General features: G+C 44.0%; 2 protein-coding genes across 4 annotated transcripts in view; one reads left to right on the forward strand and one right to left on the reverse strand.

Moving 5' to 3' along the window:
• Window positions 1-9,076, forward strand: part of LOC118399628 (pinopsin-like) — a 22,733-nt gene extending 13,657 nt beyond the window's left edge. The window contains exons 2-4 of the mRNA XM_035795878.2: window positions 1,066-1,391; window positions 2,743-2,976; window positions 5,775-9,076. Coding sequence (XP_035651771.1) covers window positions 1,066-1,391; window positions 2,743-2,976; window positions 5,775-6,113 — 899 coding nt within the window. The 3' untranslated portion in view covers window positions 6,114-9,076. The remainder of the gene's footprint in view (window positions 1-1,065; window positions 1,392-2,742; window positions 2,977-5,774) is intronic.
• Window positions 4,537-24,104, reverse strand: part of LOC118399626 (beta-galactoside alpha-2,6-sialyltransferase 2-like) — a 24,291-nt gene continuing 4,723 nt past the window's right edge. Inside the window, exons 1-6 of one of the 3 annotated variants that reach the window (XM_035795877.2) lie at window positions 16,310-16,598; window positions 14,471-15,361; window positions 11,713-11,810; window positions 11,277-11,378; window positions 9,083-9,257; window positions 4,537-5,052 (exon numbers count right to left, since the gene is read on the reverse strand). In XM_035795877.2, the coding sequence (XP_035651770.1) occupies window positions 4,805-5,052; window positions 9,083-9,257; window positions 11,277-11,378; window positions 11,713-11,810; window positions 14,471-15,290 (1,443 nt within the window). In that variant the 5' untranslated portion in view covers window positions 15,291-15,361; window positions 16,310-16,598 and the 3' untranslated portion in view covers window positions 4,537-4,804. Of the gene's footprint in view, window positions 5,053-9,082; window positions 9,258-11,276; window positions 11,379-11,712; window positions 11,811-14,470; window positions 16,599-24,104 lie in introns of those variants that run through there. The other 2 variants (XM_035795875.2, XM_052499229.1) reach the window with 2 other exon arrangements.

A 24,104-nucleotide genomic window follows, 5' to 3' on the forward strand; every position in this document is an offset into this window, starting at 1 on the left:
ACACACACACACACACACACACACACTATACACACACATGTATTTAGTACTGTAGATTTGTGGTAGTGGTAGAGTAGGGGCCTGAGGGCACAGGGTGTGTTGTGAAATCTGTGAACGTATTGTAATGTTTTAAAATGGTATAAACAGCCTTCGTTTAGCTGGAACCCAGGAAGAGTAGCAGCAGCTAATGGGGATCCATAATGAATACAAATACAAATACATACAGTACAAGCATCATATGATATTCCCCTTGAAGTGATAAGATATGTTTGGGGTTTTTAAGTGGCTAAATAAAAGTATTATCCGGTAAATCTTGCTATCTAGAACCTAAAACGGTTCTTCTGCTGTCCCCATAGGATAACCCTTTTTGATTCCAGGTAGAACCCTTCTGGGTTCAATGTAAAAACCCTTTCCAAAGAGAGTTCTACACGGAACCCAAAAGAGTTCTACCTGGAACCAAAAAGGGTTCTACCTGGAACCAAAAAGGGTTATCCTATGGGGACAGCCAAAGTACCCGTTTGGAAACCTTTTATCTAAGAGTGTAGAAATCCGGTATAGAGGACCATATGCGTATGATTACTGGACGTGTCACTCCGAGCTGTTAACATACTACAGTGTGCAACTTCTCACAGATCCCACTGGACTTAAGACTACTGAAGGCAGTTTGCTTTCAAAATGTAAGTGAAACCTACAGTACTGTTTTCATATTTGCAGGGGCTGCAATATTCCTCTTCAATGCTGTAATGCACACAGTGATGTGTTCATGGAGCTACTTAAAATAGCCGTATAAAATAAGGAATTTCATATGTTCGCCCTCCAAAAGTGATCATTTACTTGGGTATTAAGGCTCAGTTTAGAAAAGCCAAACGGAACGCATGCAGTTGGTCTGTTTTAAGGGTAGCCTGCCAGTGCACCATAATCTGTCTCAGTGACTGTCTCGCAATAATCCATGGGTAATCATCTCTCGGTCTGTCTCTCTCTCGGTCTGTCTCTCTCTCGGTCTGTCTCTCTTTCTCTCCCTCCCTCCTCTCCCTACCTCCCTCTCTTTCTCTATCCATCTCTCAGGAATTGTGTCGCTAATCTCGCTGGCCTTCCTCTCCTATGACCGCTACAGCACCTTAACCGTGTACAACAAGCAAGCCCCGGACTACCGTAAGCCTCTGCTGGCCGTGGCGGGCTCCTGGCTCTACTCCCTGTTCTGGACAGTGCCCCCCCTGCTGGGCTGGAGTAGTTATGGCCTAGAGGGGGCCGGGACCAGCTGCTCGGTCACCTGGACATCCCAGACGCCCCAGTCTCACTCCTACATCATCTGCCTGTTCATCTTCTGTCTGGGGCTGCCTGTGCTGGTCATGGTCTACTGCTACGGGAGGCTGCTCTACGCTGTCAAACAGGTGGGCTGTCCCACCTGTCCACATGGGTTCAAATGAAAAATGGCTTGAAATCAAACACACCGTGCCATGTTTAGCCTTCACATATTCTGTTTATTCGCTACTCTTCACGCAAACACTTCTTATTCTAAAAACTGTAATCATCTACCTGTGAAGAAGTGATCTGTAGAAGTGGTAGGTGTTTACAGTGCCTAAAACCAACATGGATGGCTACGTTTGCCAGTGCACGTGTGTTTTCGTCAATATAACATCAATAGAAGTGAGGCTTGAACAGAGGAGATAGGAACCAGAGGAGATCAGCATTTTGGGTCAGGGTCTGAACCTGCTGATAAACCACTGATAATCAGAAAGACTTGCAGCGTTAAAACGGTCAGTTATTGGGTAGAATGCTGAAGCCCTGCGTAGTGATATCTCGTTCTCTCAGTCAGCGTTATCTGGTGTCCCCCCTCGTGTTTATAAGGGTAATAAGTAATAAGGTGTTTGACATACATACTGTATATATAGAGACGTAATATGCACTCAGTACTTCTCCTTCATATGGACTTCCTGTAGAAAGATGCCCTGTCTTAAGTGGCCTGTAGACTGAGATGCTTGGAAAGGAAGTTGGTGGTTACAGATTGGTAGGATTGAGAGTAGAGAGTAGGAGAGAGTGTGCGCAAAGAGAGACACTGAACACTACTTTTACATGATTAAGACTGTGTTCCTTGGACAGATGGTGTTTTTTTAGTGTTTTTTTAAACACTTGGTTCCTTTCCTCCACTGCAATTAAGACTAATATCCTAGAAAGAAAACATCTTGTTACTAGATAATTAGGCAGTTGTTTTTTTTCTCAGCTGGGATGAATCTTAAGGCTACAGGTGATTCAGAACACTCTGATCAGACAGGTCTGGCCTGGTAATGAGATTGTAAGTGTTACTTTTTGAAAAGCACTCTGCCTTCCTGGAAGATTAAGCAATAACTGATCTGACATGACAGGATAAGTAAAAGGTAGTGAACTGGAAACCCTACTTCACTCAACCAGTCCTGTCTTAAAGTCAATTAGGGAAGGAAGGGAAAGTCTTCATTATTAAAACAATTGAAACAGTGATTAGCCTATCACAAGGAAGGATGTTTTTTTTAAAGTATTGGTGATAAGTATGACACTGATTAGCCTATGTTAAGGAGGGAAAGGAGTCATTTTTAAAATATAAAATACAAATGTAAACATTGATTAGCCTAAGCAGTGAAGGAACAAAATGACATTTCTCTTAAGTATTGTGACAATACCTTGTATGTCCTTCTACATCCTCCTATGTGATTGGCCTCTCAGGACATGCATTTATGCACAACTTTATGTATGATCATTTCCTCCCAGGTGGGGCGGATCCGTAAGTCGGCAGCGCGGCGGAGAGAGTTCCACATCCTGTTCATGGTGATCACCACGGTGGTGTGTTACCTGCTGTGCTGGATGCCCTACGGCGTGATCGCCATGATGGCCACCTTTGGACACCCGGGCCTTATCACCCCCATCGTGACCGTGGTGCCCTCCATCATGGCTAAGAGTAGCACCGTCATCAACCCCCTCATCTATATACTCATGAACAAACAGGTGAGCAGAACCTAAACCAAAAATGTGTCCTCTACTCACCTCACCTCCTTCGTTACGTTGATGTGAAAGACGTGACCAGATGAAAGCCAGGCCAATGACGAGCTTCCAACATTATTTCTTACACTAGTCAAGTGTTTTTAATCAAAGGGAGGAGACGAGCAGGTAATACATTTTTCAGCAATTGAGATACAGCCCTTGCCACTTGAATTGCGGGATATGTAGTTAAACAGCTAGTTAGACAAGGGTCAAATCACAAGGCAAGTACAATATCTTTATTCACAACAGTTTAAGTAGAAAACAATGGAAAAGAAATACAAATTTTATACAAACTAACAAATTATGTTCAGTACAAACTGATTCTGGCTATAGAAAATTATCTGTAAAAACAACATGATTTTTGTTTAAAGATCCCAAAAGGTGTGAATATTATAGTGTTTACCCTCAACAGTAGGACAGCAAACACTTCTATTGCATTCCATTGCCAATATAAACAAACAAGTGAGTCAACGTAAGGACATTCTGTCCATTTATATTATTCCAAGCTGAGGCCTCTGCTTTGCTTTTGTAGTGGTTAACTCCTAGAAGACGTAGTGTTAACTAACAGTAAACTTCACACAGGGAACATTTGGCACGTTATCAAGTCTATATCACCATTGCCAAAAGCCTTAGACCGCTGCGCTCCCGAGTGGCGCAGCGGTCTAAGGCACTGCATCTCAGTGCAAGAGGCGTCCCTACAGTCCCATAGAGCGGCGCACACCAGGCTTGGCCAGGGTAGGCCATCATTGTAAATAAGAATCTGTTCTTAACCGACTTGCCTAGTTAAATAAAGGTTGTTTTTTATTTATTTAATAAATGTGCCTCAAACTATTCATAGCTACATTCATTGCATTACACTTGACCAGACTTCTACAGGCAAACAAACCACATTTACATTATATTTACAGTGTGGCTGTAGAATCATATCAAGGCCAGGAAAAGTAACTGCTGTCAGTTTTACCATCTGGTCGTTGAGGTACAGTAACTTTAAATAGCGTACGTACAGAAGAACACTGATAAGAAAGTTTCAGTTCCTAACTCACATAAGCACAGATCAGTGGTTAGGTTGACTGGTTCATGCAACAACAACAAAAAGTGAAAAGTGGTTGTTTTCCCTCATAGACCTACATACACTACTATCCCTGAATTTCTCAAATGAGGTCTGCAATATTTTTTTTTTACCAAAAGGAACACAAAATGCTTTTTGAAATGCTTAAATCCAAACCTACCCTCACAAGTAAACCCTTTACACTGCATGTTTTCAATTCTCTATTTCAATGTTTCTAAACATGACAATGCACCTCATTCGTTGAATCAGAAAAACATGCCTTTGACCGATGTTCAATATTTGAATCTATAGATCACTTTTCCACATTCATACCCAGACCTCTCTCATGTACAACATTGTGTCACAAGAACAATACCTTAAAAAAGATGACCCATCTCTCCAGTAGGAATACATCCCTGAAGGACTGCTTCATTACACAATACAACAACATGATATCCACATTCCCTAAACCCCCCTCCTTTCAACAATTGACACTTTCCATTGTGGCAAAGGCAGTTCTCGAGCACGCTCGCTTAGCCTCTACAGCCTAAGATTGATTAGTAGTGGCAACACTCTCCTCCTCTTCACTTTCATCCTGATTTTCTAGACAGCAGTCCAGGTCAAAGGTCTAAAGCCAGATCATGGCCCACGGACGACAGTGCTGACTCAACTTAGCCTCTTCAGTCGCTTGATTAGTATCGGCACTCTGTCTCTTGATGGCCATAGGTCGTCAAAGGTCAGGGGTCATGGCCCACAGTTGACCGCGCTGAACCCCGACAGCGTGACCTTGCCCTTGGTTTTGAGGTCGTGCTGGGAGGCGCTGTTCATCCTCTGAACCAGTAGCTTCTCAAAGAGCAAGGGGTGGTACGCCCCAAGGGTACAGGCTGGGTCGTAGTGGTGCTCGTGGTAGTGGCACAGGTCTGTCTGACGCAGAGAAGGGATGTACTCATAGACATGGACCTCCTCGCACAGCGACATCATCAGGACAATGCCTGTAATCAAAACAAAAAGGGCAAAGATGAATTCATTACAGCTCATACTGCAATCTAACGCAGGTTGAAGTATCAAAACAAACTCTGAACCAATTCTGAACCCAATATATTAATTTGGGGACAGGTCGAAAAGCATTAAACATTTATGGCAATTTAGCTAGCTTGCTTGTTGTTGCTAGCTAATTTGTCCTGGGATATAAACATTGAGTTGTTATTTTACCTGAAATGCACAAGGTCCTATACTCCACCAATTAATCCACACATAAAACAGTCAACCGAATCGTTTCTAGTCATCTCTCCTTCTTCCAGGCTTTTTCTTCTTTGGACTTTATATGGCAATTGGCATCTAACTTTCATAATAACTAACCTTCATAATAAGGTGTATTACCACAGCCGACCAACCGATCTCAGTTCATCTTTCAATCACCCACGTGGGTAATACCAATGAGGAGATGGCACGTGGGTATATGCTTCTAAAAGCCAATGAGGAGATGGGAGAGGCAGGACTTGCATCGCGTTCGGCGTTACAAATATAAGCAACTTCTATTTTAGCGCCTGCCAACGCAGATGCTCGTTAGCACACGCAAGCACTATGGGTGCAACGATTGAATAACGGGTAACTTTATTTTGCAACGCACACTCCCCCTATCATACAACCCCCCCATCTCACACACACCCTCTCTCTCACACACACACACACTCTCTCTTTCCCTTCCTTGCAGTTCTACAGGTGTTTCCTGATCCTGTTCCACTGCAAGCGACCCAGTTCTGAGAACGGCGTCTCCTCCATGCCCTCCAAGACCACCGTCATCCAGCTCAACCGCCGGGGCCACAGTAACAACGTAGCCGTCACGCCCCAGCTCTCCACCGGCGCCAACCACCATAACCACAACCACACGGTGGAGTGCAGCACTAACAACCGTGAAGTCACCACCCCCGTCTCCGAACAGACCAGCCCAGACCCCAACCAAGAGATCACCTCCTGTGGACAGCCGCGTACCCCCCGAAGCCCCTCTCAACCCACCTCCCTTTTCCCCCACGTGACAAACGCTATCCAGTGATCCACTGTGTTATATGATAGTGTCACCACCGAGAACTCTAGAGGATAAGGTGTTGGCATTTGTCATGCATTTGTCATGTGGTGTCGCCCAAAAACTCCCCATAGTGATTTGTCATCATGAGAACGCCTCAACAACAGTCTACCCATAAATGATCCATTAATGATCCGTAAATGATCCATCATGACGTTGTGTCACCAGAGAACTATTCTAAACACACAGTCAGTGATCTAACCCAGACAGAACTATCAATATCTTCTACGAACAAAGTGATCTATTCCACATCATCACCCTACAAACTACACTGTATCTTATAGAACAGGGGACCCCAGCTGGCGGCCTGCGGGTGGATCTATTTGGCCCCCCAAGTTCACGGCAAATATAAATAATGATATATATATTTTTTGTGTGGTATTTTTGTCGTTGGATACGAGACTGTAAGAACATGAAATCAACGGCAATTGATTTTAAGTTTTGAAATCTGTTTTGAAATGATTATGCTTTAGTAAACGTTATATCTGTTTGGGCTTCTTGCTGTCAATTGGCAGTAATTATGTTCTGGCCCCCCGACCATCCGCGCATCGGCCCGCAGCTGAATCTAGTTGATGATCCATGTTATAGAAGGTGTGTCAACCGCCCCAACCCAGCTAGATGGTCAACTGTTACTTTGTCACTCAGTAAAGGTGTAGATATAAATTCCTGTCAAGTCTTGCCGTGAGAAAACGCAACAGTGTGGTGTTGTTTACTTAAAAACAAAGCGTGTATTTTTCCTCAACTTCCGTTATCATATTGTTACATGTGTTACGTCGATAGACACCAGAGTTGTATTAAGACTGCAGTGGCTTTAGTGTTGTCGTTGCTGTTACAGTACAAAAAAAGTATTTTGTCATAACTGTTACAGTGTGCTGTCATAACCGTGGCCATTTCCAATGACGTGCAATAACAGACAGTCCATCTATTCATTTGTTCTAAAGCAGCTATGAAGCCTATGTGAATGATGCCGGTGAAGCTGAATGCTTTGTACCTCATCTGTGACATCAAATCACCTCGGGCCTCATTTATTTGCTCAGTTTTTATTCTACATTTCAGCATACCACCAGTTCTTGAAACAAATAGGAAGAACAATCACAGTGTTTATACACATGTCGAAGGGTGTAAATCACACACAATCATGATCATTTCTACATCACACTAAGTTGCTAAATCAATATATATCACTATATATTAAATCACTATATAGCTGTGGATTCCAACTATCATATGTGCGTAAGATTTTTTTAATATAAATGATGCACCTGGGTGATCTGTGTAAAACTGGCTAGTAATTACAACCGAAACTGGTATTAAACGTATGGCAACAATGTGAAGGGATTTTCCATTTCACTGCAGGGTGGGGAGGGTAATAAACCAGAAACAGTTGGAGAAGTGTAACAGAAAGTGTTCATGTTTGCAACACTTGTCTTGCACTCTTGAAGCCATCATCCCATTGGGCAAAAGAGATCATGGCCATATTCCATTGTCAGTTGAATGAAATGTTGTTTACAATTATGACAATGTGGATCCAACCAACCACGAAAGCCACAACCTGTTAAAGTTACCATCTTTCTGTGTCTGTAGTGTTGAGTCATGCAGTATCTGGCTTTGCATGTTGACATGTTCCTCAATCTACAAGTCTAAAGCTCCCAGCAGGCAGTCAAACAGCCTGGCACCCCATTGGTCTGCCACATAGTGGCTGGCTGTAGCCATCATACGGCACTTGCTTGTCTTTATCAAGATGACAAACTGAACAGCACTGCCTCTCACTGCCTAATAAACTGTAACCCAAAAACAGTTAAATAAAATGGACTGCAACCCAAATAAAATCCTTCTGTGAGTCATGGTCTCGCCTCACTGAGTCCTGCTGCTGGCAGTGAGTGTGTGTTCTCTATCTGTGTGTGTGTGTGTGTGTGGTGGTAGCGCAGTAACGTGCTCAGGACGACACAGCCCCCTCAAGCCCTCCTGCTGGGATTCCAGGAATTGCCACGGGGTCTATGTCGTAAGAGAACAAAACAAGAGGGGGAAAAAACAACACAGGAATGAATGTTGTTCTTTCTGGACTCTCCTCCGTGCTTTTGGTCCATGTGTGAGAGGTAATATTTACGCAGGTTTAGAATGGTATAGATTTTTTTTGCCTTGCCATAATCTTACCCCTAATATTCACATCATTTCTCATGTCTCACCGCTCTGCCCTTCAAAAACACCAACACGGGACCCAATATGGGAAAGGGGGATTCCTGGTCAGTACAACTGAATGCCTTCAACTGAAATGTGTCTTTCACATTTAACCCAACCCCTCTGAATCTGAGAGGTGCGGGGGGCTGCTTTACATTGACATCTACGTCATCGGCGCCCGGGGAACAGTGGAGTAACTGCCTTGCTCAAGGGCAGAATGACAGATTTGTACCTTGTCAGCTCTGGGATTTGATCCAGCAACCTTTTGGTTACTGGCCCAACGCTCCTACCCACCAGGCTACATTGAAAATTAGTATTTTTTTAGAAAATCAATGATTGACTTCCTGGAATGCCAATTGTTATTGAGCACCTATGCCCTCTTGACTGTGTAACCTTGTAAATAGATGTTGAGGTTGAACACACACGGAATAACAATTAAGCTCTTTGTTATATTTTTACCATTTAGATATCGCAGATCTCACTCACTAAAGCAAAAAAAAAAAAAAAACATGCATCCGTCTGGCTGCCATTTACTTAAAGCCTGCTCGTCTCCTTGAACCAAGGATACCACCATATGTGTTCTGAACTAGGCCTGCAGTATGTGCTGCACCTCAATAGTTAATAATGTTTTATGAATTCGATGCACGTTGGCTGAAGCGTGTTCCCGACATAGGGAACAGGGTACCATTTCAGGCACAGCGGTCAAACCGATAAATGGATGGGTGGATTGCCCGGGTGGATGATCAGAGGCGCTTTCCCACCTATGAACCCAGAGGACGGGGGGTTAGGCTGGATGTTCTCCTGGGTGTTCCCCTGGATCACGTCCCACAGCTGCCAGATGAACTTGGGGTGGAGGATGTAGAACGGTTGTGTGGGGTGGAGCCGCCGGCGCTCTTCATACGGGGTGAACAGGTCATAGTCTGGGTTCCTGTACCACTGAAGAGAAGAGGAGAAGACACTTCAGTCAGCACCAAGCATCTTTATTAACGCTGTCTGAAATAGAACGCTGCTACTCCGGGTCACCACAATCATGACAGCGTCTGCCGAGTGTCAGACTCACTGCTGCCGCCGCAGTGTTGACACGGTGTCTTTGTTCAAAATCAAACTACTCCGGTAGCACAGCAGCCTGCTACGGAGCAGTCTACCTGCTAATGTATTTCAAGAGCACCTAAAAATGAGTATTAGTACAGTGCTTTTTTTGACTACGGGAAAGAATGCATGTTAAAATGCTACAGCTATTGTGCCAATATTGTGATGCAGACTCCCCACAGGAATCCCAACGCCCCAAGCTAAAATGTTGTACAAATTCATGGTCTTGTCATACACCACTGCTTACACAAGAGTCAGTTAAATCCATGATTCAGGGGACAAAGTCAGGATATTTCCCTTGAAAATATGACGAGAGACCAACCTTTTAAAGTCAAGGTTTGTTACACCAAATACTCGTTCCCCCGCACCCATAGCAGGTGTAATGGAGGTATTGATGAATGACTTCAGCAGATATGCTTAAATTAACTTTCTATTCTGGAAGGTCATTTCATTTTGCATTCCCTACAGTACAAGGGCACTAAATAGGGAATATGGTGCCAGAATTTGACAGAGGTAATCTGCTCAATAAATGTGGGGATGCTTTGACCGCAGAGTGAAAACTTCAGCCTTTGTCCTGACACCCAGTAACATTAAGCTGCTAGGTGACAGATAACGTGTTAACTCTCTGGTTCTTCAAACAGTCGAGATAACATGAGGCAAAATTGAGTAAATTATGCCTTTTAAGCATCAGATAAAGAACAGCCATTTGTTTCAAATGTATTCTGGGCCTGGAGCAAATTTCTTGGTAAAAGTCCAAATGAATGTGTTCAACCATCCGTACAAATTGGGTGCATGTAGTACAGTAGGCTATACAAACACACACATGCTCTACTGCGAGCGCACAAACACACACGCATGCATGTGCGCACACAAACAAAAGCACACAAATACAAACAATGGCTTTCATTTTCAAAGTGGATGCCATTAGAATACCTTGATTAACATGCAGCCCTTAATCATTGGCCTTATGCATGTGTGTGTGTGTGTGTGTGTGTGTGTGTGTCCAATCTGTATTTTAACGAATGCCATGCCAATGTGTGTGGCAGACAGCAGAGGTCATGTAAAACACATGATTACATTGTTCTCCATATAGCGTGCCTTCGGAAAAAACAACTTTTTTCACATTTTGTTACGTTATAGCCTTATTCTAAAATGGATTAAATAAATAATTTTCCTCGGCAATCTACACACAATAACAAGGTGAAAACAGTTTTTTAGAAATTCTAGCAAATGTATTCAACTTTAAAAACAGAAATACCTTATTTATATAAGTATTCAGACCCTTTGCTATGAGACTTATGATGTTTCTACAACGTGATTGGAGTCCGCCTGAGGTAAATTCAATTGATTTGACATGATTTGTTAAGGCACACACCTGTCTCTATAAGGTCCCGTTGGTTGGTTAACTGACTGTTAGTTGCACTGGAGAAAAGACTCTGCTAGAATGTTAGCATGACCGGTACCGCTAACAGGATCTCAGGAAGGGGCCTGTCTGAGCTACATACCAGAAACCTGAATCTAAACACACAGACACTTTCTGAATTATTCAGTAAAAACCTTAAGATGACTTTTATAAAATATGAGGCATTTTATTGTCCATTTAGAATGGAAATGAGTGCTTATCGTCTCTCTCACAAGACACACCACCAGAGGGGCTGTAAGCAGTGGGTCGGCTACAGTGCTCCTGGAACAATTGTAGGGTGTTAAGTGCTTTGCTTAAGGCCACAACGGCGATGTTTGCTTACTCACTCTGCACCAGACTTTCCCTAAGATGAACCAGGAGATGATTAAGAAGTCATTAATGACACACACACGCACACTACAGCGCGTGACTGACAGTGAGAGAGAAAGAGCAGAGAGACCTACCCTGGGCAGGTCCACGGAGTACGGTGCAGGATCCCAGGCCACCAGTGTCATACCCTTATACAAAGAGCTGGTGGTGAAGCGATGCCTGGGCCGGGCGAGTATCTGCAGGGAGACAAATTACTGATTGCTGTACTGCTCTCCAGCACCCCAGGCTAAATGTAATGAGGCAAGCAATATGAGTACATCTCACATGTCCACATGTACAGATCCCATACGCCAATTTGCCCTCTCCCAAATGATAGGTGTATCATCAATGATTGACTAGATAAGCGTGGTAGTGCTAGGATAGACTGTCTTAGTGATCTGACTAGCGGTTTCACTCGGCTCTAGATCAACTCAAATCATTTTCACAAGGTAGCGTGTCAGTGATTCCACTGTAAATCAATAGGTGGTCCTGAGTACTAAAGAAAAGTCACAGGAGAAGCTTGCGACCTACCTGAGAGTTGATGATGCGGATGGTGGTCTTGTTGCCCACATCATTCTCATAGCCCTCTGTAGGAGCAGCGTTGAAGCGAAGCACAGCCTCATGGGAATCTGAGTACAGGGTATGGAGATAAGCTGTATGCATCACCCATGAAACAGCACCATGAAAACGGCATGGTTTATCTACAAGCATAAGTAATGTTGTTAGTGAATGTCTCGCGTGAGTGCAGTGGTATTTAAAGCTTTTCAGTGTGGACCACATTTTTTCAGCCAGAATTTCTCGGGACTCCCCCAAGAATTTCACATTTAGATTTTTACATAAACAAATAACCTTCATTTCATTGCATTTTCATGTCTTATTAAAATGAAAAGAAATGAAATTGTATTTTTATAATTATCTCCTCAAAAACGTTTGTCTCATTCAATAGTCTGTCCCCTAATTTGTTTTATTTTATATTTATATATAAAACACAGCACCAGTCAATAGTTTACACACACCTACTCATTCCAGGGGTTCTTTATTTGTACTATTTTATACATTGTAGAATAATAGTGAAGACATCAAAACTATAAAATAACACATATGGAAACATGTAGTAACCAAAATAGTGTTAAACAAATCTAAATATATTTTATATTTCAGATTCTTAAAAGTAGCCATCCTTTGCTTTGATGACGGCTATGCACTCTCTTGGCAACTGTACCGGGCAGATGGCAGACAGCGAGTTTGGCGTCGTGTGGGCGAGCGGTTTGCTGTCAACGTTGTGAACAGGTCCTTCTGTAGCTCAGTTGGTAGAGCATGGCGCTTGTAACGCCAGGGTAGTGGGTTCGATTCCCAGGACCACCCATACGTAGAATGTATGCACACATGACTGTAAGTCGCTTTGGATAAAAGCGTCTGCTAAATGGCATATATTATTATTAACAGAGTACCCCATGGTAGAGGTGGGGTTATGGTATGGACAACGAACACAATTGCATTTTATCTATGGCAATTTTGAATGCACAGAAATACCGCGATGAGATCCTGAGGCCCATACATTCATCCGCCTCCATACCCTCATGTTTCAGCATGACAATGCATGGTCCCATGTCGAAAGGATCTGTACACAATTCCTGGAAGCTGAAAATGTCCCAGTTCTTCCATGGCCTGCATACTCACCAGACAGGTCCCCCAATGAGCATGTTTGGGATGCTCTGGACCAACTTGTACGACAGCGTGTTCCAGCCAATATCCAGCACAGCCATTGAAGAGGTGTGGGACAACATCCCACAGGCCACAATCAACAGCCTGATCAACTCTATGAGAAGGAGGTGTGTTGTGCTGCATGAGGCAAATGGTAATCACACCAGATACTAACTGGTTTTCTGATCCACACCCCTACATTCTTTTTTTTCCCAGGCATCTCTGATCAACAGATGAATATCTGTATTCCAAGTCATGTGAAATCCATAGATTAGGGCCTCATGAATTAATTTCAATTGACCGACTTCCTTATATGAACTGTAACTCAGTAAAACCTTTGAAATTGTGCATGTTTCGTTTATATTTTCTTTCAGTGTATATCTCGTCCAGGTAAACCATAATATTATGCTTATCATGACGCTTATGAATCACTAACTTAACTCCAACACTAGAGAGCAGCAAACCCTTTTCTTTGGAGGTCTTATCTTACCGGCTGAAGTCTCATTTATAAAAAGGTGCCTGCATTACTGTCATGGCTCTTCCTCCTCATTTCAAGGACACGCAGGCTACTCATCACATCAAATGAACAAATCCATGAGGAGTGACAAGCCAATCTGATGGTATCAACACGAAAGGCTACTGAATGAATGCAAAGTAGACTGGTCTAAAGATCCCGTAGAGTAAGTCAGCGTTCCCATTCACGCGCGCTGAATGCCGGAGCGATTTCTATAGGCGTGAGGAACTTCCCAGCATCAGAGCTCTTCTGCACTGTAAGGGTAGAGGCCAGTTCAATTCTAAGGGTAAATCAAACCTACCAAAGCAATACACTTATGCAGTGATGAAGACTAGTCTGACAACCAGCCAATTAGTTGTAATAACTTGTATACCTGTAGAATCAGTCTGATTAGTAGTACTAACTTGTTATTACTTAGGATTTTAAAGCGTGTGTGTAATATCGCAGTGAAGTAATAAGCATTTCACGGTAAAGTCTACACTTGTTTTCTTCGGCGCATGTGACAAATAAAGTTTGATTTGAAGTACAGAAAGTGTCTGTCTGTCCAGACATGTTCTTCCTTTGTCATAAATATTTTTTAAGGAAGTAGTTAAAGGGAGCCTCAGTTCCTGATAAGCTAGGTTAGTCTCAATGGAGCTAGAGTCAGGAGAGAGGGGGGGGGCAAAGGGTCCCGACCCAACAACACTCCAACTGAAGCCTTATCACTCTCTCACACACACACACACACACACACACACACACACACGGAAGTTCTGTGTTCAGGTCGGGGCACGACACCACAAAGAACAGACTTAGTTCCTGCCCAGCAACAGAGAATCTGTTTATCTTAGACATATCAGGAAATGACTTTGCCCAGTTGGAAGGTAGAAATATGTGATTGTGTGACTTGTATGTTGTGTTATGCAGTTGCAACATCCTGCTGGGTGTAATAAACTTAGTTTGAGATTTACTTTCGTCTGGATTTGTACCATAACTTGGCAGCAGTGTCTTTATTTACATGGAGCTAACAGTTACGTTATAAATACTGCCGATGTTTGGAAAAATGTGTAGCACCTGTCCTACAGCACTCACCAATTTCTCTCCCTAGGGAAGAGTTGAGGATAGCCCCGGCCGAGGTGACCACCGCACACGACTTGAACTTTGACCCTTGGCCCCAAAGCTGCTCCAGAGGTCGTGGGGGCACTAGCCTGTCCCAGGCCAGCCCAGAGAAGGGTTGCTCTGTCCCATCCAGTGTCCTCAACCTGGCCTGCTCCTTCAGTTCACAGAGTACCTCCCTCCCGCTCTGCCTACCCCTGCGCCGCCCCCTGTAGGCCACGTGATGCCTGTTGAGATTCAGGTAGTCCCTCATGGACTTCTGCAGGTGTGGAGCGAGCATTCCCGCTGAGGCAATGCCCCTTCGCAGCTGCTGGACCACTACCTTGGACTGGGATAAATAGTAGCCGTCTCTGCCCCGCTGCTCAGCCCTGGACATGCTCCCTTTCCTCCTCCTCCTTCTCAGTCTCTCCCTCCTTATCTTCTCTTCCCTTTCCTGATACACCCTCTCCTCCTGGTCGCTCACCTTTTTCCAGACCACCAAGTCACCATTCTGGCTCAGCTCCAGGGCCTCCTTTTTTCCCTGTTGGCTGTGGCTGGGATCCTGGTTGGCGGGTGAAGATGAGGATGTCACCTCAAGAGGAGAAGCCCTGATGCCCGATGGACTACCCTGGATGGAGGCCAGACGGCGGGTCTCGGTGTGGGTGAGCGAGGAGGGCGAGCGGAGATCCACATCCCGGGGGTCCAGGAAGTGGGAGAGCAGGGCCAGGAAGATGAGGAGCCAGGCCAGCATCACCACCAGAACCAGCTGCCTCCACTGCTTCATGGTTGGGGTCATGGTGGAGGACCTGGGAGTCATGGTGGGTGCAGCTGGGGTCCGGTCCCGTCAGCGACCCCTAGAAGCCGACCTGGCAGTGCTCAGGATGAGGCCTAAAGAGGTCAAACTTTATTAGAATAGCACATTTGCATACAATAAAGTGGATGATCAACTTCAGTAGTACCACACCAATTCATAGAATACAATGTATCCATAAGTGTAAGCACTATAATAACTTAACCCATAAGGTCTAAGGACCCAGATTTCTACTAAGCTAACATATGGAATTATTTAAGGTCATACTAAGGAACATTTAGCTATCTGATTTAGAATCTCTGTAAAAATATATATAAATAAAATGTATTTGATGAAACGTTGAATTTGCCCTTAACGCTATTAGCCCATAGACATGCATTAAATAACATATTCATACATGGCAAAACAGATAGTGAAAAAAAACATCAAAGGGAAGTTAGGGCCCCCGAGTGGCGCAGCGGTCTAAGGCACTGCAGCTCAGTGCAAGAGGTGTCACTACAGCCCTGGTTCAAATCCAGGCTGTAACACATCCAGCTGTGATTGGGAGTCCCATAGGGTGGCTCACAATTGGCCCAGCTTCGTCTGGGTTTGGCCATCATTGTAAATAAGTAAATCATTAAAGAAAGGCTAAATAAAAAATGTTTTGAAGTGTCTGTCCTATATCTTACTTAAAACATTATTATTTTTTAAATGTACCCATATTTAGCCCCCTTTTTTTTGGCACTAAAGTACTTCCAAATAAAAATGTTTGAACTGGTACCGGGCTACCTACAGACGAGTTTTGTGAGGCTTGTGGGTGTAGTGTAGTGTGTTCGGACACTACAGACGTTTTCATGAGAAGAGATGTCTCCTGATCTGACAAACACTGTGGAGGCGGTGGATTGAGATGCAGCCCATGCAACAACAACAACAAAAACTACAGATATCTCTAGCTGAAATAGACAGATTGTGATAGTGATTTTTGTGTTATGCTAATTAGATTTCCACAGGGTCGTGGACAGAGAGATAAGAAACAGTACAAAAACCTCCCTTGTTGAAAATGTTTCCTTCCTGCCCTTCTTTCTCCGCTTTGAAGATCGAACAGAACTTGATTGTCTTTTACTTTTGAGACATGAAAGCCTTCCTCTCTCTCGGATGGATCCTGCCCTTGTCAGAACGTTCTATTTAAAATAGAAGGTGCTGATTCCTGCTTTACCAAGCAATAGGGAACATTTGAATAATAATCCACTCCGTCCTTCCATCTATCCTCGTATTCACTCTTTGATCCTGTGGAGGTTGACTGTAGTTTTGACAGCATTGTGGCCCTAAGTTGGTTGGGTTAGGTCATGTCTGTTTACATTCTCTATGGGCAGGGTCAGAGGAGGAGTTGGGGAGCTGTGCTGTAACTCTCCCACGTACCACAGTGAACACAAACCAGAGAGAGAGAGAGAGAGAGAGAGAGAGAGAGCGAGAGAGACAGAGAGAGACACAGACAGACAGTGTTTTTCACACAGTAGAAAATGCTTAATCATCATCATCCACAGTGGGACCTGTTTGTGAAGTGAAACCTGAGGTAACGTGACGTGCATCGTTTAAGGATATTTATGAGCAAAAACATAATTGGTGTGACATTTTTTCCACAGAAAATATTGGTATATGTTCTTCTCCATTCACCACTGTGCCACGTTCTTTTGCAGCTGCAGCCAATTCTTACCACCCTGTCAACTAGTTTTACCAATGGGGGGGAACATATTGGATGACCAAATGAACAAGAACAGTGGCAGTCATTATAGTAGCAGGTAAATGTAAACACAGGCTGTGGCACACAAATGCAGAATGCTAATCGTAGCTCTCACAACAGCACTCGCTAATTGTTGACGGTTCTCCAATTTGTAGTGGAATTGGCCCCTGGAGCCTTTTAAGACTAAATAGAGAGCCTTGATGTTTTCGAACAGCAGCGGTAGAGACTGAGCCATCACAGCTAAGTATTAAGCTATGAAAGATAGACAGACACAGAGAGTCAGAGTGTGAGAGAGAAAGAGAGAGTAGAAAGGGAGAGGAGAAAGAGAAAAAGAGGAGAAAGAGAGAGAGCGAGAGAGAGAGAAGGAGAAAAAGTTAAGAGTAGATGTGAGTTCAAACATGTAGACTAGGTTAAGTATTGCCAGAACCTAGTGTCGTAATTATGGGGGTTTGACGAGTCAGAGGGCTGATTCCCCCTCAGAGCAAGAGCTTGAGCAGGGCAGGGCCAGGCAGGGAACCACCAAGCCCCAGCCTCTCTCTCAGGACTTTACCCACACAAAGTACATCTTCAAAGGGTCTTCCCATCACCACCGGTGAACCAATGAAGTGGAGCTAGTGTGAATGACACGGAAGGTTAAACTGAAATAATCTGCCCTGGGGCACAGAAAGGAAAAGGGAAACACTACTGAAAGGGAGGAAATAAAGGTAATGAATTGAAATTCCACTGGGTAACCCACTGGGAGTATTCTGAAGAGAGATGTGGGCCTCTTTTCTTTGTTCAGTTCAATACTGCTTAAGCTAGGTTACTTAAGATAGCCCTCCATTTCAAAAGCAGGATTTGAGTGGAATTATTATGGCATGGAAGAAAAAAAACACATTGGGCTTCCCAAACCTTGTTTTTTTTTAGCAAAAAACACCATGAATGAACTGACATCTCCACTGGCACTGACTATATATCCCCCACTACAAAGCATTGTGGGAAGCTGGCTGGCCTAAACTGGTCCCTGCACCACTAACCCCCCTAATAAGGACACAGAGGTCACACGTCCATCTCCAATTAGAAAGAGACAATCTTGCCCCAGAAGGAACACAATTGGTCCTCTGCTTTCTCTCCAACCAGATAGTCACAAATTGAAACGGGGAGAGCACAAGCATCACTTGCCTACCTAAACGCAGTGCTGTAGCAACACACCCTGAACACAGTGCTGTAACAAAAATAACACAATGCTCCATCAAGCACACATTAGCTAAGTCAACACATAAGAACACACCAAGATCCTCTCCCCACCGATACACATACACCCATAACCTCTCCCCACAGACACACATACACCCAGAACCTCTCCCCACAGATACACATACACCCAGAACCTCGCCCCACAGATACACATACACCCAGAACCTCTCCCCACAGATACACATACACCTAGACCCTCGCCCCACAGATACACATACACCCAGAACCTCTCCCCACAGATACACATACACCCAGAACCTCTCCCCACAGATACACATACACCCAGAACCTCTCCCCACAGATACACATACACCTAGACCCTCGCCCCACAGATACACATACACCCAGAACCTCTCCCCACAGATACACATACACCTAGACCCTCGCCCCACAGATACACATACACCCAGAACCTCTCCCCACAGATACACATACACCTAGACCCTCGCCCCACAGATACACATACACCCAGAACCTCTCCCCACAGATACACATACACCCAGAACCTCTCCCCACCGATACACATACACCCATAACCTCTCCCCACAGACACACATACACCCAGAACCTCTCCCCACAGATACACATACACCCAGAACCTCGCCCCACAGATACACATACAGCCAGATCCTCTCCACATAAAAACAATCCATCTAGATCCTGACGGTAATGTCAAGGTGTAGGCGAAAACAGAAACAGCATGGCTGAGATAGACAAGGGAAGCCAAACAACAGCTGTGGATGTTTCCTCTGTGCCTCTGAGATGACTGAGATGATTCATAAAACAAAATCTGAGAGAGGGGGAGATAGAAAGATGAAAAATATAGAGATAGGGCCTGGTTCCTGCCTTATATCCAATCATAGACATAGCGGGTATTATATTTCATAGTAGAAGATATAGACATCTTCAGCTCCAGTCTGGTTGGGAACCGAAGTGACCGCTGGCCCTCTTCACACACCAGCTGGTCTCACAATGGGCCACAGCCGGGGTTTGGCACATGGCCCCTGGTCTCTCCGGCAGTGCCCACGCACACACAACCAGTAATGCAAACACACACTTGTGCAAACCTACACTCACACAGGCACACAGTGAGAAACACACACACTCTCTCTCAAACACACACACACACACACACACACACACACACACACACACACACACACACACACACACACACACACACACACACACACACACACACACACACACACACACACACACACACACACACACACACACACACACACACACACACACACACACACAGCCTGTAGAAGTCATTCCAGAGAGCCAGCAGTAGGAGGAGGTCTCTCCGTGGAGAGATGATATCCCCCCTGTCCTGTTTCTGCTGACAAAATGCCTTCCTCCATCTTCAATGACACGCCTCGCTAAGCTCCATCTATTCTGTTATCCTCTTCTCTCATGTGGTGATGGCCTGTTTAGAAAGCACTCCTGCATGGCCATTGTCATGGCGCATAATGCATTCTGTATATGCAGAATTATAAACTGGTTGTGTCGAGCCCTGAGTGCTGATTAGCTGACAGACATGGTATATCAGACCGTATACACACGGGTATGACAAAACATTTCTTTCTACTGCTCTAATTTCGTTGGTAACCATTTTATAATAACAATAAGGCACCTTGGGGGTTTGTGATATATGGCCAATATACCTTGGCTAAGGGCTGTATCCAGGCACTCCGCGTTGCGTCGTGCTTAAGAACAGCCTTTAGCTGTGGTATATTGGCCATATGCCGAACCTCCTCAGGCCTTATTGATGTGGTGAATGACAAAAGCTATTAATGTGGGAGGAAGGTAAATGTAGCTTTGGCTCCTGGCTAAACCACCATTGAGGGAGGCTCTCTCATTTTTATTTTTTTTTATTTAAGCTAGTTGAGAACAAGTTCTCATTTGCAACTGCGACCTGGCCAAGACAAAGCATAGCAGTTCGACACATACAACAACACAGAGTTACACATGGAATGAACAAAACATACTAATGGTATAGAACATACCGAATTAATAACCATGGCAGGAGGGGAATTTACAGTAGACGTCACGTTATGTCCCCAGGCTAATCTACTCTACTGCCTCTCATCTCACGTCACATGTAGAAGATAGAGACTCAACGCCCACATGACTGGAATAGAAAAACGTCAAGCGGTTCTTTTCAAGCAAATGGGAAAATGGAGAGGTGTTTTGTGTTGGCTTGCGATTCACTTATCGGTCCGTGTTTCTCCCTCGATAACACTACGACAGTGGAGACAGCAAACGCATGTTTGTCATTGCATCATGATAATAATAATTGTACTTAGTTACAAAGTACCTTTGATCATAATCCTCTCCACTTCCTGATTTCCGCAGATATCACACAATGCATGGACAGAAAATATACACGATAACATCTGTGGTCAGGAAGGACACAGCAAAGTTCTGTGTTTGTTTGATGGGAGACTAAAGAAAAGTGAGTCACACATATATGGGCTCCTAGGGGATGTGTGGTGATCAGGTCTACCTCCTGTGACCCAGTCTTCATGCTATCTTATCCCAAAATGGATGACAGCCTCAGGACTCTCATTGGCTCCAGAGCAAAAACCACCTCGTCCTGAGACAGAGAGGCTGGCTGACTCAGCTCCAGTATGTGGTTGTAATGGCAATGTATTAAAATTCACAAACATCCTGAGGGCCTCATACATCTCCCTACGGATTCAAAATAAAAGTCTGGGGTCGACTGTGGTAATAGAAATGATCCCGGAGTGAATGAAGGAAAATGCCTTATTACTCTTCCATCTAGTCTTTCTTTGAGGCGAGTCAGTTATCCTATCCCAAAAGCAAAATTGTGACAGAGGCATTATGTCTCTTCTTGTGTGGACCAGTTTAATCTAGCCTACAAACTCACCAAGCAGTTTTGTTTCCAGTTTTGCATTAAAAGAGAGCAGCAAGACACCAGCTCTCTCTACTCTAGTGGCTTTAGGGAGAGTGTAGCCTAAGCCTTGTGACTGAGTCTGGTGTGACTGAATGAAATTATATCTCATAACAACTACTGTAGCGGGCCTGCAAGCTGGAACCATAAGTGACTCACACAGCAGGGGCCAGGGAGTTCAAGCTATTTTTTAAATAGTAAATCAGATATAGGGGCAATTCCTCGGTAACAGAATGACGCTAAGACTCTGATTTTTCACTTTAAAAGTACGACAAACAAAAAACATTGATTGCCAAGTTATACAAAAAACATATAACTCAATGCACTACCTACTCGTGGCTCCCGAATGGCGCAGCGGTCTAAGCCACTGCATTAGGTGTCACTGCAGTCCCTGGTTTGAATCCAGGCTGTATCACATCCGGATGTGATTGGAAGTCCCATAGGGCAGCACACAATTGTCCCAGCATTGGCCGGGGTAATCTGTCATTGTAAATAAGAATTTGTTCTTAACTGACTTGCCTAATTAAATAAAAAAAAATTAAAAGCAGTGAGTATTATATTTATTGCGATCTAACGTTTTTGGATAGCATCCCAGGATTCTCTTACACTGAATAAAGCACTGAATTACTTTAGAAGTTGATAGAAAAATATATATATACAGTGCCTTGCGAAAGTATTCGGCCCCCTTGAACTTTGCAACCTTTTGCCACATTTCAGGCTTCAAACATAAAGATATAAAACTGTATTTTTTTGTGAAGAATCAACAACAAGTGGGACACAATCATGAAGTGGAACGACATTTATTGGATATTTCAAACTTTTTTAACAAATCAAAAACTGAAAAATTGGGCGTGCAAAATTATTCAGCCCCTTTACTTTCAGTGCAGCAAACTCTCTCCAGAAGTTCAGTGAGGATTTCTGAATGATCCAATGTTGACCTAAATTACTAATGATGATAAATACAATACACCTGTGTGTAATCAAGTCTCCGTATAAATGCACCTGCACTGTGATAGTCTCAGAGGTCCGTTAAAAGCGCAGAGAGCATCATGAAGAACAAGGAACACACCAGGCAGGTCCGAGATACTGTTGTGAAGAAGTTTAAAGCCGGATTTGGATACAAAAAGATTTCCCAAGCTTTAAACATCCCAAGGAACACTGTGCAAGCGATAATATTGAAATGGAAGGAGTATCAGACCATTGCAAATCTACCAAGACCTGGCCGTCCCTCTAAACTTTCAGCTCATACAAGGAGAAGACTGATCAGAGATGCAGCCAAGAGGCCCATGATCACTCTGGATGAACTGCAGAGATCTACAGCTGAGGTGGGAGACTCTGTCCATAGGACAACAATCAGTCGTATATTGCACAAATCTGGCCTTTATGGAAGAGTGGCAAGAAGAAAGCCATTTAAAGGTATCCATAAAAAGTGTTGTTTAAAGTTTGCCACAAGCCACCTGGGAGACACACCAAACATGTGGAAGAAGGTGCTCTGGTCAGATGAAACCAAAATTGAACTTTTTGGCAACAATGCAAAACGTTATGTTTGGCGTAAAAGCAACACAGCTCATCACCCTGAACACACCATCCCCACTGTCAAACATGGTGGTGGCAGCATCATGGTTTGGGCCTGCTTTTCTTCAGCAGGGACATGGAAGATGGTTAAAATTGATGTGAAGATGGATGGAGCCAAATACAGGACCATTCTGGAAGAAAACCTGATGGAGTCTGCAAAAGACCTGAGACTGGGACAGAGATTTGTCTTCCAACAAGACAATGATCCAAAACATAAAGCAAAATCTACAATGGAATGGTTCAAAAATAAACATATCCAGGTGTTAGAATGGCCAAGTCAAAGTCCAGACCTGAATCCAATCGAGAATCTGTGGAAAGAACTGAAAACTGCTGTTCACAAATGCTCTCCATCCAACCTCACTGAGCTCGAGCTGTTTTGCAAGGAGGAATGGGAAAACATTTCAGTCTCTCGATGTGCAAAACTGATAGAGACATACCCCAAGCGACTTACAGCTGTAATCGCAGCAAAAGGTGGCGCTACAAAGTGTTAACTTAAGGGGGCTGAATAATTTTGCACGCCCAATTTTTCAGTTTTTGATTTGTTAAAAAAGTTTGAAATATTCAATAAATGTCGTTCCACTTCATGATTGTGTCCCACTTGTTGTTGATTCTTCACAAAAAAATAGTTTTACATCTTTATGTTTGAAGCCTGAAATGTGGCAAAAGGTCGCAAAGTTCAAGGGGGCCGAATACTTTCGCAAGGCACTGTATAATATTGTGTGTCGCAGCAATTGTTTTTGGGGTGAGACCAAATCATGGACTGGTGCAACCAACTGAATATCCTAGTGTCACCAGTGCCAGCAGGGGAAAATGTTAGTCTGGAGCCATCTGTAATCTGTTACTTCCCAACCCTGGCTACTGTACAGTACATTCCTTTACTGTACGGTCCTTGATTGGTTTAGATTTGGACTGACCACATTTTCAACTACTTTTCAACATCCATGGACGTCCGTTGTCGGTCAGTGTTCCGTGGGGTGAAGGGGCTGGTTACAGTAAATGGAAAGAGAGGGGGCTCATAGGGAGGTGCCAGTAATAGCTGAGAGAGGTGACATTAACTGGAGAGAGAGAGAGAAGAGAGACGGAGAGAGAGAGGGAGGGGTGGCCAGACTGTTTTCACACTCTTGGTTTGACCACCACGTGACAGAAGGAGAACGTAAACAGTTATGAGCTGAATATATGCCAGTAGCAGGGAGGACAGTAGCAGGTGACCCAACTGTGGTTTGTGACTACTATAAATACCCATTGCAGCCAATTCAGTTTCACGACATTCTGTTAGGGGCGGCAGGGTAGCCTAGTGGTTAGAGCGTTGGACTAGTAACCGGAAGGTTGCAAGTTCAAACCCCCCAAACCCTCCACTGTTCCTAGG

Source organism: Oncorhynchus keta, chromosome 37, assembly GCF_023373465.1.
Source record: "Oncorhynchus keta strain PuntledgeMale-10-30-2019 chromosome 37, Oket_V2, whole genome shotgun sequence".
Taxonomy (NCBI): Eukaryota; Metazoa; Chordata; class Actinopteri; order Salmoniformes; family Salmonidae; genus Oncorhynchus; species Oncorhynchus keta.